Source organism: Nothobranchius furzeri, chromosome 6, assembly GCF_043380555.1.
Source record: "Nothobranchius furzeri strain GRZ-AD chromosome 6, NfurGRZ-RIMD1, whole genome shotgun sequence".
Classification (NCBI taxonomy): Eukaryota; Metazoa; Chordata; class Actinopteri; order Cyprinodontiformes; family Nothobranchiidae; genus Nothobranchius; species Nothobranchius furzeri.
Window position 1 is genome coordinate 67,028,309 of NC_091746.1, and position 12,612 is coordinate 67,040,920.

At 41.9% G+C, this 12,612-nt stretch overlaps 1 protein-coding gene across 2 annotated transcripts in view; it reads right to left on the minus strand.

Annotated features, from left to right (window-relative positions):
- Positions 1-12,612, minus strand: part of lamc3 (laminin, gamma 3) — a 267,136-nt gene that overhangs the window by 53,386 nt on the left and 201,138 nt on the right. For both annotated transcript variants that reach the window (XM_070552463.1, XM_015943222.3), the window contains one exon: positions 12,040-12,267. In XM_070552463.1, coding sequence (XP_070408564.1) covers positions 12,040-12,267 — 228 coding nt within the window. The remainder of the gene's footprint in view (positions 1-12,039; positions 12,268-12,612) is intronic.

A 12,612-nucleotide genomic window follows, 5' to 3' on the forward strand; every position in this document is an offset into this window, starting at 1 on the left:
TAAGAGGCTCTGCTACAAAATCAGCAGCCCTTTTAAAAAATAGGGTCCTATCATGTCTGAGCCAGAGGGTTCCAGATCACAGGTTCTGCGATCCAGAGTTCTAATAATTTTACTTGCACTACAGCACATTTGTCAGACTCAAGGCCCACGGGCATTTGATTGATTATATACATGTATATATATATATATATATATATACACATGTATATATATATATATACACACAGTACAGGCCAAAGTTTGGACACACCTGTCTCATTCAATGTTTTGTCTTTATATTCATGAATATTTACATTGGGAGATTCTCACTGAAGGCATCAAAACTATGAATGAACACATGAGGAGTTATGTACTTAACCAAAAAAGGTGAAATAACACAAAACACGTTTGATACCCTATTTTCTTCAAAATAGCCACCCTTTGCTCTGATTACTGCTGTGCACACTCTTTGTATTCTCTTGATGAGCTTTAAGAGGTAGTCACCTGAAATGGTTTTCCAACAGTGTTGAAGGAGTTCCCAGAGGTGTTAAGCACTTGTTGGCCCCTTTGTAAATGGTCATGGTCATGTAAACAAAGAAAACACATTGAATGAGAAGGTAATAAGAAATAAAATATTGTTTTATTTCTTTCTTTTCTTTGTTAATTTGACGTTTTGCTGCACATCCTCACACCACACATCTTTAGCACTGTTTCTGAGATATGGATCTAGCGTTGTGTTTATGAAGAAGGCCACCTAGAGAACTGCTGAGGACCTGGATATCCGCACAAAAAACCCCACAACAAGAAAGGTCCTTGTGTTTCTTGTTCTGTTGCATAACAGCAAATGCCTTGTTTCTCACTTTGACATTTGTGTGAAGCCAAAGTTTTTGAATAATGCAGAGTGGTTTTGCATAGCTAAATGTCACACCCACTGCAGTATGTCAGAGGAGGTCAGCAAACTCAGGCTTGTTATTTTTTTAGCGCTGCATTTGTGAAGGAGAATAACCCACCATGACACCCACTGCAAAATACATTGAAGTCTGGTTAGTAAAGGCCACCACCCAGAGTCAATGCATCGATTAGCTTCCAGGTGAACGAATGAACAAACGTGCTGCTCACTGCAATAATTATTCCGAGTTCAAACGGAAGCTGCTGTGACTCAGTGCATACCAACAAAGGGTGACTTTGGAAGAAGAAATTGCTTAAATGCCATCTTGAGCCCTCTAAGGTCATTACTTAGAAAAATCTTTGGGAAAAACTTGAGGCAGACAAGCTGATGTACAGTGAAGCCAGTTCATTCGGCCCTTAATCTCTCTGGTGGTCCGTGTTTGTTGCAGGCTAAGCCCCTAAAACGCCTGGGCTGTATCGGCGTGGGATACGAGGAGCGACAGCGAGGGAAAGGACGAAGGAAAAAAAAAAGGCAGATGGAGTCAGCCTGCAATGAATCTCTCCATGTAATTTCTATTCCTGATCCTATTTGCCACGGTTTACTTATCTCCTTCCAACCAGCACAGTTATTTACACAAAAATAAACAGAAATAGACAATGCATGCACACTCTGTCTGCCCATCTTGGCCCCGAGTCAGTCTGTCAAAGATCGATGATTTGAAAAGGTTTTGACCTTTCTCTTGATGTGATTAGTTCAGACGAAGAAAACTTTTCACAACAAACCCGACCAGCTGGCCTCATTATTTCCGACCTAAAAACAGTTCATTTTAAAACCAAACTAGCAAAAGACTAGGTCCAACAATCTGTTCCAAGTCGTATTTTGCAGCTTTACTGGGACTTATTGTGAAGGGCAACTAGATTTAATCAATGCATTTGCAGTGTTGTCTAGTAGGAATGAATGCCTTGTAAGGCGTAATCTGGGAAAAGAAGGATTCGATGCACCTGTTTCAGGAACTAGAAGGGAGCCACATCAGAGATGAGCTTCAGATGACAGGATTTTGAGTTTTATTTCCTGTTATTTAGGCATCTCGCCTCCGATTGGTTAACAGCTAAGCGACTTAACCACTGGCTGCTTGCTCTGCAACAATGATGTTTTATCTCCAGAAATACAAACCTGGAGGAGCTTCTGCTGTGTGGTGGAGTTGCTAATGATTACAGTTAGCTTCTACTAGCTGAGACATTCTTTGCTGTTTCCTGGACGCTAAAATAACAACAGCCTTCCCCACTGTGAGGCAATATTTGTGAGGACATGAATGCACTACATGAAAAACTCAGAGTGACAAAATAATCAGAAATAATTTTTTTAAAAATGTTTTTTTTTTCTGTTAACCACACCTTTAAAATGATGGTCTTAAAAGGTGGTTAGAAGGTGATTGCGACAGTTAACTTTAGGGAACAATACCATCTGCTGAACCCAAACGTGGTGTCCCACAGATGCCAAAGGTCTATTAGGACGCAGCACAAATAGAGAAGCTCTGAAACAACACCCTAATGCTCAGCATCCCACAGCGTGTCAGGAACATCATGTGTTTCATTTGTTTAAGTGATTAATGAGAGCTCTCTTGCAGGATGGGGTACAGAGAAAATTGAGTGTCTCTCTTCTATCTGTACATTACAATCAGCTCTTCCCTGTTCTCCCACCCCACCCCACCCCACCCCACCCATGGATTTATGAATTATAGCCTCTGTCTTATTTTATGGATGGGTTGGATGCAATTACCATGGTGTACATGCTGTTTAGTGGCCTGTCCAGACCGGCTTCAAATTAAATGCATGTTTAATTTTTTATTTTTTTTTTATCTGAAGGACATATGTTTGACTTAATCCACCCACAGCCCAGAGCTCATCAGAGATTGCAATGTGCTTGTTTCACTACAAATATTAACATTTCCAATCTGTTGTGCTATGCTACAGCAAATAGAACCGACACGACCCAGGGAGTGTTAATAAATCATGATTATGAAGCACCGTTGGCTGCAGCTTCCCCCAGCAGCCGGTGAATAAACTCCTTCCCCAGTTTTTGTCTGTGGGCACACCCTGCAGGATGATACAAGTCGTTAGGTAATTATACAGCAATTAGGGTTCTGATAGAAGAAACAGCAGGTTGGTCCACCCGCCTGGTGACAAATGATGAACAGGCCATCTAATCAACTTTCTCTGATAGTTCCCCTTGACCTGAACTTATAGATTCACCGAGCGCTTGTGCAGTTTGTTTTTCTTCTTTTTTAATTTCTTAGGAGAAAGCCAGCAGGCTGTCGAAAGCCGGCATGCCTTCGTAATCACCCATTTGGAAAAGAAAAGGCTAATTTTAACAGGCGTTCTATTCTGATAGGCAGCTGTTCAACAGAAGATTCCAGAGGACATGAAGCTTGTTTGATCCATGACTCAGAGGACACCGTGTTCCATATTCAACTCTCATTTATCACTTCAGCATGGCGCTCGTGGCGCTTCCTCCAAACCCGCTGAAAATAAATGTGAATGTGTATTTATAAAAGTCGCTCATAATTCGCGGCAATTCTCTTTTAGAATCAAAACAATAATGTTTTGCGTTTGAAGTAGTAGAGTACGTTTTTTTAAAACATGTGCAAACGATCATACGTTTATGTGATGCTACACTAATTATTGAAAATAAATTCCATTTTGGTTTTGTTTTGTTGTTGTCGTTGTATAAGCAATTAGTTTATCCTCACTTCCTCACTAAGATCTGTTTTTGTTAATTTATACAAACTGTTTCACCACTTGAATGCAAACGTGAACATTTAAAGACGTGGGGCACTGAAAAGTCTTGTTTAATGATTTTTGTTTTTCTGATTATAATCTGACAAATTTCGACTAACACCGAACATCTTTTGTACATTAGTTGTCTGTGATCCATTAAATGCCATTGCTTGGTTCTTTTCTAAACACAGCGTAGTAAAGATTTGTTTCTCAATTCACTCGGTTGGAACTAACTGCTGTATAATTCACATTATGCGCGGACCCATTACTGGCTTGAGGTTGAATTTCAATTTACAGCTGATGACATCCACAGACAACATCCCCCACACTTTTGAAAAGCTTGCAACGCGCCTGCTTATGCTAACAGTTAGCTTCCACTAGTCGAGACGTTCTCTGCTGTTTCCTGGACGCTAAACCAACAACATCCTTCCCTGTCGTGAGTCTAATTGGTTGAGTCCATGGATGATGAGTGACAGTAAGATGCACATCTGACAGGATTTTCTAAACCAAGTGTTCTTCTGTATTTTTTTATCAGAAGCTAATGCATGAATTAGACTATTTTCACATTCAGCCTGCATGAACGTCACTGATCATTTTCCAAAACAATAAATAAAGATATTTTTCTCTGTGAACCTGCTCTTTAATGCTAACCGATCAAACAAGACCATTGTTTCAGTATTTGCTGCTTGTATACCTTATGCTAGTGCTGCATAAGGTGCCCACAGATAAAAGGAGAAGGAAGTAATGCCACCAACATTGGCGGTGCTCTGAGGAAGGCTACAGTGTTAGCTTAAAAGGTAAAAACAAATTTCTACTACGCTGTGTTTAGAAAAGAACCAAGCAATGGGTAAAAAAAACTTAGTAAAAAAGGAATTTTTTGCAGAAAGTCTACAACTGAATCGTTTTTGGAACTACCATTATGGTTGTCGAAGCTGAAAGTAATTTGTAAAGAATATTCAGAGGACAGGATCTTGTGTTTTAGTAATAAGTCCATTTATCTACTTTGCATATATTTCAGCCATTTCAGGGCTGTGATACTTGCACACAATCATGTACATCAATTACAGTTTTTTTCGATTGCTAAGACTCAAAAAGCAAAAATTAGGCACAATTTTCACAACCTCTACTTCTGTTCCCAATTGCTTGACTCAGTTTATCACTACTTAAGATTTCCTTACCATATTAGAACTCTGATTTTCCTCCTTTACACTCTGATGTCAGTTTCACATTACCTTGCTGTCAAAACACAACACACGCTTTTCAGGTTTACAAACACTTCTCACATAAAATTCTCAAAGCTTCAATCAACAACACACAAATATTCAAATCTCTAAACTTTCAGGTCTGGCGAGCAATTTGCAATCAGGGACTGCAGCATAAAAGTAAGTTTCCACAAGGCTACCCAGGTGTGTGAGTGGTTTCAGGACCACCCACAGTTTTCCATTTTATACCTTCCACCTTATTCCCCCTTCCTCAATCCCACTGAGGAGTTTTTCTCAGCCTGGAGGTGGAAGGTGTACGAAAGGAATCCACAGAGCCAGGTCCCACCGCTTCAAGCCACGGAGGAGGCTTGTAGAGATGTGGCCTTTGAGGCCTGTCAGGGCTTCATGAGGCACTCGAGGCGGTACTTCCAGAGCTGTTTGGACCAGGAGGACATCACCTGTGATGTTGATGAGGCCCTCTGGCCAAACAGAAACCAGCGGCATGAGGCCCCATGATTATGCTTGGGGTGGGGGGTAACCGTAAAATAAAATGTTTTGTCTCAAAATTTGTGTGTGTGTGTGTGTGGGGGGGGGGGGGGGGGGGGGGGGTGTAACTGTAAAAATAAAATGTTTTGTCTCAAAATTTGTGTGATGTCTAATGTTTGTCTCAGAGAAAAGTGGACACTGTCATACATTCAGTGTGTGATTCATTTAGACAGTTGTGTTTTCAGTTTTGCTCTTCAGTGTTCTTTCCATGCTTCGTAGTGTTCACCCAAAGGCTACTTGTGTTTAAGCAATGAATAGATACATTTTGAGTAAATTACTACTTAAGCAGACAAAGACTAGTCAGGTCTGATGTCTAGAGAAGGTTAAGACCATTTCAAAATATGCAAAGGTGATTGAGAGAGAGACTGGAAGGTATGAAAAGATCAGAAACTCAAAAAAGCTGCATGGACAGAGTGGAGTCAAGGGCACCAAAAAACAAAGTCAAGGCGGCTAGGGAGACCAGGTGCAGTAAAATGGAAGTAGGAGACTGCAAGTGGCTGACTGTGAGTGTGCTGAACAAGAACAGGCGCAGGGAACAAGTGTGTGAGTGTGTGTGTGTGTGTTTGCAAGAAAGAAAGCAAGACATCCAGACTGAGAAGAAACATAAGAGACACAGGAAATCTGCAAGCAAATTAGACATCATTAGCCAAGAGGCGGTTAACAAGTCTAATTAGGGGAGAGGCAGGGAGTGATACCAGACTTGCTTCCGGATCTCAGAGACACACAGCCACAGTTGTACAAAAACTACACACACGGCCACGAAATAAAAAGACAGACTCCACCACACATCTCTTAACTGGGTCAGGCCTCAGAGACTTTAAGTAGGAGGGCAGAGGGGGAGAGGGCTTCAAGAGGAAGTGGGAGATTGAGGAAAGATAAAAGCTAGAGGGTGGGACCTCACATGGGCCAGTTGTCTGCTCAAGTATGGAGAGAGCTGTTTAAAGCTTTGGGAGTAACAACGTGGAATAAAAACTCAGGAAGAAAAAGGGAACAAGTGTGTATGGGACAAACTCCCGGATGAGCACATAAATAACGGCATCGAGGGCGATTTGTGTACACAGCCACCAGCTGTTGTTTTACTCCTGTCATTCACGGTAGGTTGCATTTAGGGTGTTAAACCAAAGGAATACTGCAGTTGCAGATATGTTCGCCCATAAATATGGAGGACACATAAAATTCCAGATTTTTACTGTTGTTATTATAGAGATTAGTTGGAATGCCATTGTTGCTGTACAAGTGCAGCCACCATGTTCTCACTTTGAGTGATAGCTCACGAGTGCACCTGGGCGATGACTGAGTTACATTTCCTTGAAGTAACAATGACGGACTGTCAGTTCTGAAAAGACGGAAAAACGCTTTAGTCAAACAGCCCGCTTTGTCTCGCCGTTCTCTGTGATCTGTCAAAGGCACGGTGACAGGAAATGTTGTCTTAACAACTTCTAATGAACCCTCATCTATCGTTGGAGTTAGAATGGCTTCGTCCCATAAATAACTATTTAAATCTGCGTAATATGTTAGAGAATCAAGTGCTACGCTCAACAGCTTTATGACACAATGAACGAAGGGTGTCTCAGTGGTGTCAGCTTTAGAAGTGCAAGCTTAGAAACCCACAAGTTCAAATGTCTGACCTACCACACCCTTAAAGAGATACTAAGAGGCTTTGACTAGCTTGATTAGTATCCCCAGTGTTCTGCTAGTTGAAGCAAAATGATAAAAGACCAGGGGTCTCTTTTACCAAACATTGTGTAGAATCCTTACTAAAACCGTACTTAAGTTCAGCAAAAAAAAAAAAGTACTTACATAAAGTAGGTTTGTGATCTATCAAACATGGAGTACGCACAGCTGCACGCAATCTTCGCTTCAAAAATCAGAGACTAACGAGAATGTTTCTCAGCTGCATTTTAGTCACATTCCACCCTCACCACGCCCACTTACTGCCATAAATGGTCAATGCAAAGTGCCTTGAGGATCTCATGCATATACATAAGCCGGCTTGTTGCAGCATTCGATCATGACCGCAGATTAAGGAAGCACAATTTAGCAAGCAGAAATTGAGGTATTTGTGGGTGAGGTGGAGAAATGAAAGGAAGTGCTTTTGCAAAACAAATAAGAGAAAATCCACTGAGTGGCACAGCGTTGCTGAAGCCGTCAATACTGAATTCTTCAGAGAGATCTGTGACGAATACAAAAAAAAAAAAGGTCCGATCAGGATTCGGTCCCCAGACTCCCAGGTGAAAGTCACACGCGCCAACCAGTCAGCCAAACAGAGATCTCCCTGTTCAAGTAGCCAGGGCGCATGATCAGTCGGGTCACAGCGACAGGACACACGCTGTCACAGACGCATGCCATTCTGTCTCAATCTGCCCCCCTGCTGATATTCTGCATTCCGTATTCTGCACTTCAGGCTGTGTGTGTGTGTGCGTGCGCATGTGTGTGTGTGCATGTGGGGGGTCTTGTTCTGTGTGAAAACGAAGTGGTACAAGTGATAATGCTGCAGGATTTCATAATTTAATCCTTCTCAGCAGCAGCACTGCAGGTGCTCTCCATGTCCAACATGTGCGTAAGCCAGGTCCTTAGCCAACATAAAGTTGCGCACATTTTTCCGCTAAGTTTTCTTTCATAAATCCCAACGTTTGCGTGGAAAGTTGCTTACGCAGTTTTCCGACCCCGTTTTGTGCGTAAGCAAACTTGATTAATGAGGCCCCTGCACTTGTATAGCACCTTTCAGAATCAGCGGACTTCAAAGTTCTTTACACTACAGTGTATCATTCATCCATTCACACACACATTCAGACACTGGTGGGGATGAGCTACGATGTAGCCACAGCTGCCCTGGGGCACACTAAATCTAACATCTGAAATGCCTCCTCAGCCCTCATTAGTTTCTACAGGAGCAGTTCAATCAATCAATCAGATTTATTTATAAAGCACTTTTCAAACAAAATGCTACTCAAAGTGCTTTACAAAATGACCCCAGATTCCCATAACAGGTTAAAAACATTAACAGACATATGCACGCACACGCACGCACACACACACACACACACACACACACACACACACACACACACACACACACACACACACACACACACACACACACACACACACACTCACTCACACACACACACACACACGTAAAAATTATATTTGGCTGAGTCCAGATGAGCCAAGTAAGGTAAGGCAAGGAAACGCCATCAGAGGAGCCGTCTGCTCCGGCAGCATCAGGTCTTCCACACTAAGTCAGGGCGCTCAGTGGAGGGGGAGCATAGACCCCCACCTATAGAGCGCCCAGGAAGCTACAGTCAACCACCGCTCCCGGGGCAGAGGGCCCCTAAAGAGGAAACACCCAATTAAAATGAGTAAAAATATAATAAAAGAGCTAATATAAGGGACAAAAGTTAGAAAATAAGTAATAAATAAAATCATATAGACAGTAAACTAATAATATTAAATAATAAAACGGAGCTAAAATATAATCACATAAAACATGCAAAGCAAGTAATAAAATACAATCATGTAAAACGAGAAATAAAACTGTAGTAAATATTTAGATAAAAGCTAACCTAAAAAGATAGGTCTTGAGCCTGGACTTAAAAACATGAACGTTCTCTGCGGCCCTGAGGTCCTCTGGCAGCTCGTTCCAGAGGCGAGGGCCGTAATACTGGAAGGACGCCTTGCCGTGAGTTTGTGTCCTGACTTTAGGGATGGCCAGGAGACGCCTGCCAGAGGAGCGCAGAGGCCGTGAGGGTTCATATGGTAAAAACTGTTCTGAGAGATGAGAAGGCCCAAGACCGTTACGACACTTAAAAACCATTAGAAGAACATTAAAATGGATCCTGAAACATATGGGGAGCCAATGCAATGATTCTAAAACTGGTGTAATGTGCTCCCGCCTCCTGGTCTTCATCAGGTGCTGCCAAATTTTGCAGAAGTTGTAATTCATCACCGAATCAAAAAAAATCAGCCGTGTTCATGATTTAAAACATGCTGCAAACGTGCTGGAAGCACAACAGGGGGTGGGCCGCCACTCTGAAGTTGCAAGTTTGATATTCTGGCAGCAAAAGGCAGTAGGGGTCCGAGTAACATACTGGCTCAAAAAACTGATTTAAAATCTGAACATTAGCTTCCCTTTGTTTGTGTTGATCGTCTCTGTGCTGTTACTGCCTAGCTTAGCAGCCTAGAAACATACTGGTTGTAGTTTGCCTTCAGAAATCTCACCAAGACGGCCAACACGGCTGTTACATCTGGATTGAAAGATTTGTCCAAAAGTGTTGAATGGTATTTACTTGATTTCCTAACTTTACATTCAATTGGACCAGAGCTTGTGGACAAACCCTTCCTATAATGATGATACACAGTCTCCTAATTCCACCCCACATCTTATATTCAGATGTTCTGAGACATGTCTGGAGTCTCCGAGCTCAGGCTGAAATACTACAGAGATATTAAGAAAGATCATAAAATTTTACCACCGTCCTCCAATGACATTATTCAGCTGTTTTGACAGACCGTGGTGACCTCGTCATAACTATCGACACGCCACATATTATTAAATTGATGGAGTTCACCTTTAAATAAAAAAGGTACTACTTGATTTATGATTTCAATGTTTTAGGATTTTTAAGGCTTTCTACTCCAGTTAAAACCACTGAAACAGAAATGTTGTTGATTAGTTGTCAGTGAGGTGGCACCAACGTCTTTATGGCTTCCTGACAGTTTCCAGATTTATTTTGAGAGGATGGTCATAATCACCAGATCTGAAAAATGAAAGAGCACCGGCATCCACCCAAAAAAAATTTCAATTTTAGCATTTAGTGTTTCCTTCAAACCTTCACAAGTACAAACTTACAGTTTCAGAAAGTGAATCGAGGGCCGAAAAACTGTGGTGTCATTTGGGTTCTAAAGCTAAGTCCACAATCAGACAGATAATCTGGGAAAATTGGGAATTACTTTGCTGGAGCAGATGCACTGAACAAATCATAAGGTAATTAGAGATTTGAATGTGATCAAAGAGAATGACTGAAACGCATTACAGAAAAAAGATAAACTAAATCATGTGCATAGATTAAAAAAACTCAAGGAAAAACATAAAACATTGAGCTATTTCAACGCACTTAGGTGATACTTGTTTATTTTTCAGTATTTGGTTAAGGATGGACACACACACACACACACACACACACACACACACACACACACACACACACACACACACACACACACACACACACACGCTAGTCTAGCATTCATTGTGAGGACCGTCATTGACTGATTAATTTTAGTGACAGGATTATGCCTAACCCTAACTCTGACCATAACCAGTCTACTCCCAACCCTAACCTTAAAGGGACTTTACGGAGTTTTGAATTTTTATGCTCGCGATTGCCCCCTCAGGCCAAAAGCGTAACGGCAGCTTCAATAGTAGGCTTGTGCACGAAGCACGCATGCTGTACGTGCACACTCCTTAACGAAAATTACAGCTGAGACAGTCCCGTGTGTGTGTGTGTGTGTGGTGTGTGTGTGTGTAGGTGTGTGTGTAGGTGTGTGTGTGTGCGTGAGTGCCCCGGAGGACAGAGGACAGGAGAACGCACAGCTAATTAATAAAATAATTTGGTTCTGTACCTTTCTCTTCAGCACAGCCGACAAAGGTTTAAGATGGGTCAGTCCTCCTGCATGCTCAGATCATTCCCTTCCCTTGCTTGAAAAATTGTTCCAAAATGAAAGTTGAACCCACATCTTTTTTATCTGTGAATTCAATGCCGTTCGGCGAGTCTCAAATAAAAATTTGGGCATCTTACTGTAAAAAATATACCCTTAATGTAAAAAACAAACTGAATAAACCATGTTCACATCTAGAATCGAACCCAGGTCTTCTGCACAATAGTCCAACATCTTACTAGGTGAGCTAAAGCATCTGTGGCACCTTTTGTATCTGTAACATTTATATCCTTGATGACAGCTGAAACAACTTTCAAAGAACGGTTCAGAGCGAAAATGGCTATTTTGTTGCTAATTTGCAGGAAATATCTAGAAGAAAGTTCTACAGAAAGTAGCTAAGGGTCCTCAGAAATGTAGCTAGGTTCATCACTAGGCGTTAGGAACAGCGACAAAGTCGCTGAGTTGGCACTACCTCTCTCTCTGCTGCTAAAGCTACGGATAGCAAATGCTACGGGCTATGCCTGAGCGTGAAAGCGCATGAAGCAGCCTGCTCGACCCGAGCATCTCTCTTTTTCTGTGATTTTACAGAAAAACAGGCAATCACAGTAAAAATGCCAGGGCTCATTCTACAGGACCAGGGCATTGCAGGAGAATGTATGAAGAAGAAATGTATTATTTCTATACATGTTTTGGCTGTCAAACTTCCTTAGAGTCCCTTTAACTAAAACTTAATTCACACCATACCTCCAAAACTAACCAGTAGAGCTTTGTAACACTGTCCCAAAGTGAGGACCAGCAAAATGACCTCACTTTGCTACTAATGTCCTCAGTTTGCAGGGTAAAAAAAACTTGTTTTCATCCTCACTTTGATGTATACACATACACGCACGCACGCATAACCCTAACCCCCCAACCCATCAGAAACATCACTGTTTGACTCCATTTGAGTAAATCTCAAACACAACATCAACGTCTCCTTTGTTACCTGTCTCTGGATGACAGGGCCCATGATGGTGGCAGTTGCATGGAACACATGCTGAGAGCAGCCCTCTGCTGGAATCTTCTCGGGTGAACCCTTGGGTGCATCGTTCGCAAAACTGGCCCGCAAGACCTCGAGGACATGAGCAAGATTCCACCCACAGAGCAGGAGGACTGTTTGGATGGGAGGCGATGGAAGCAGAGGTCAGGGTTACCCCCGCAAGCTGTGATGTGTCTGAGGAGTCAAGAAAACGAAGAAGGAGGAAGAATCTTAGTCATCATAAGAAATTATATGTTAGAGACACTAAAATGTTTGCTTTTGTCCTAGACGGGGATTGTAGGAATGTATTTGTAACGTGACGAAGGAGCCATTTCTACACTAACAGCTGTTTGCTTTTGACACAGTGTCAGTGTGTCTGAAACAGCCTGAAGGTCATACAGTCGTTTCTAAACTGTTTACATTCCCGCATGAAGACAGAAGTAGTGGCCAATCCTCAACTTTAACTCTTCAACCGAAAGAACCAAAACAAGCTGAGAAAATCCAGTTGCTATAACAACTAGCAACGACAACAGCTCCTTT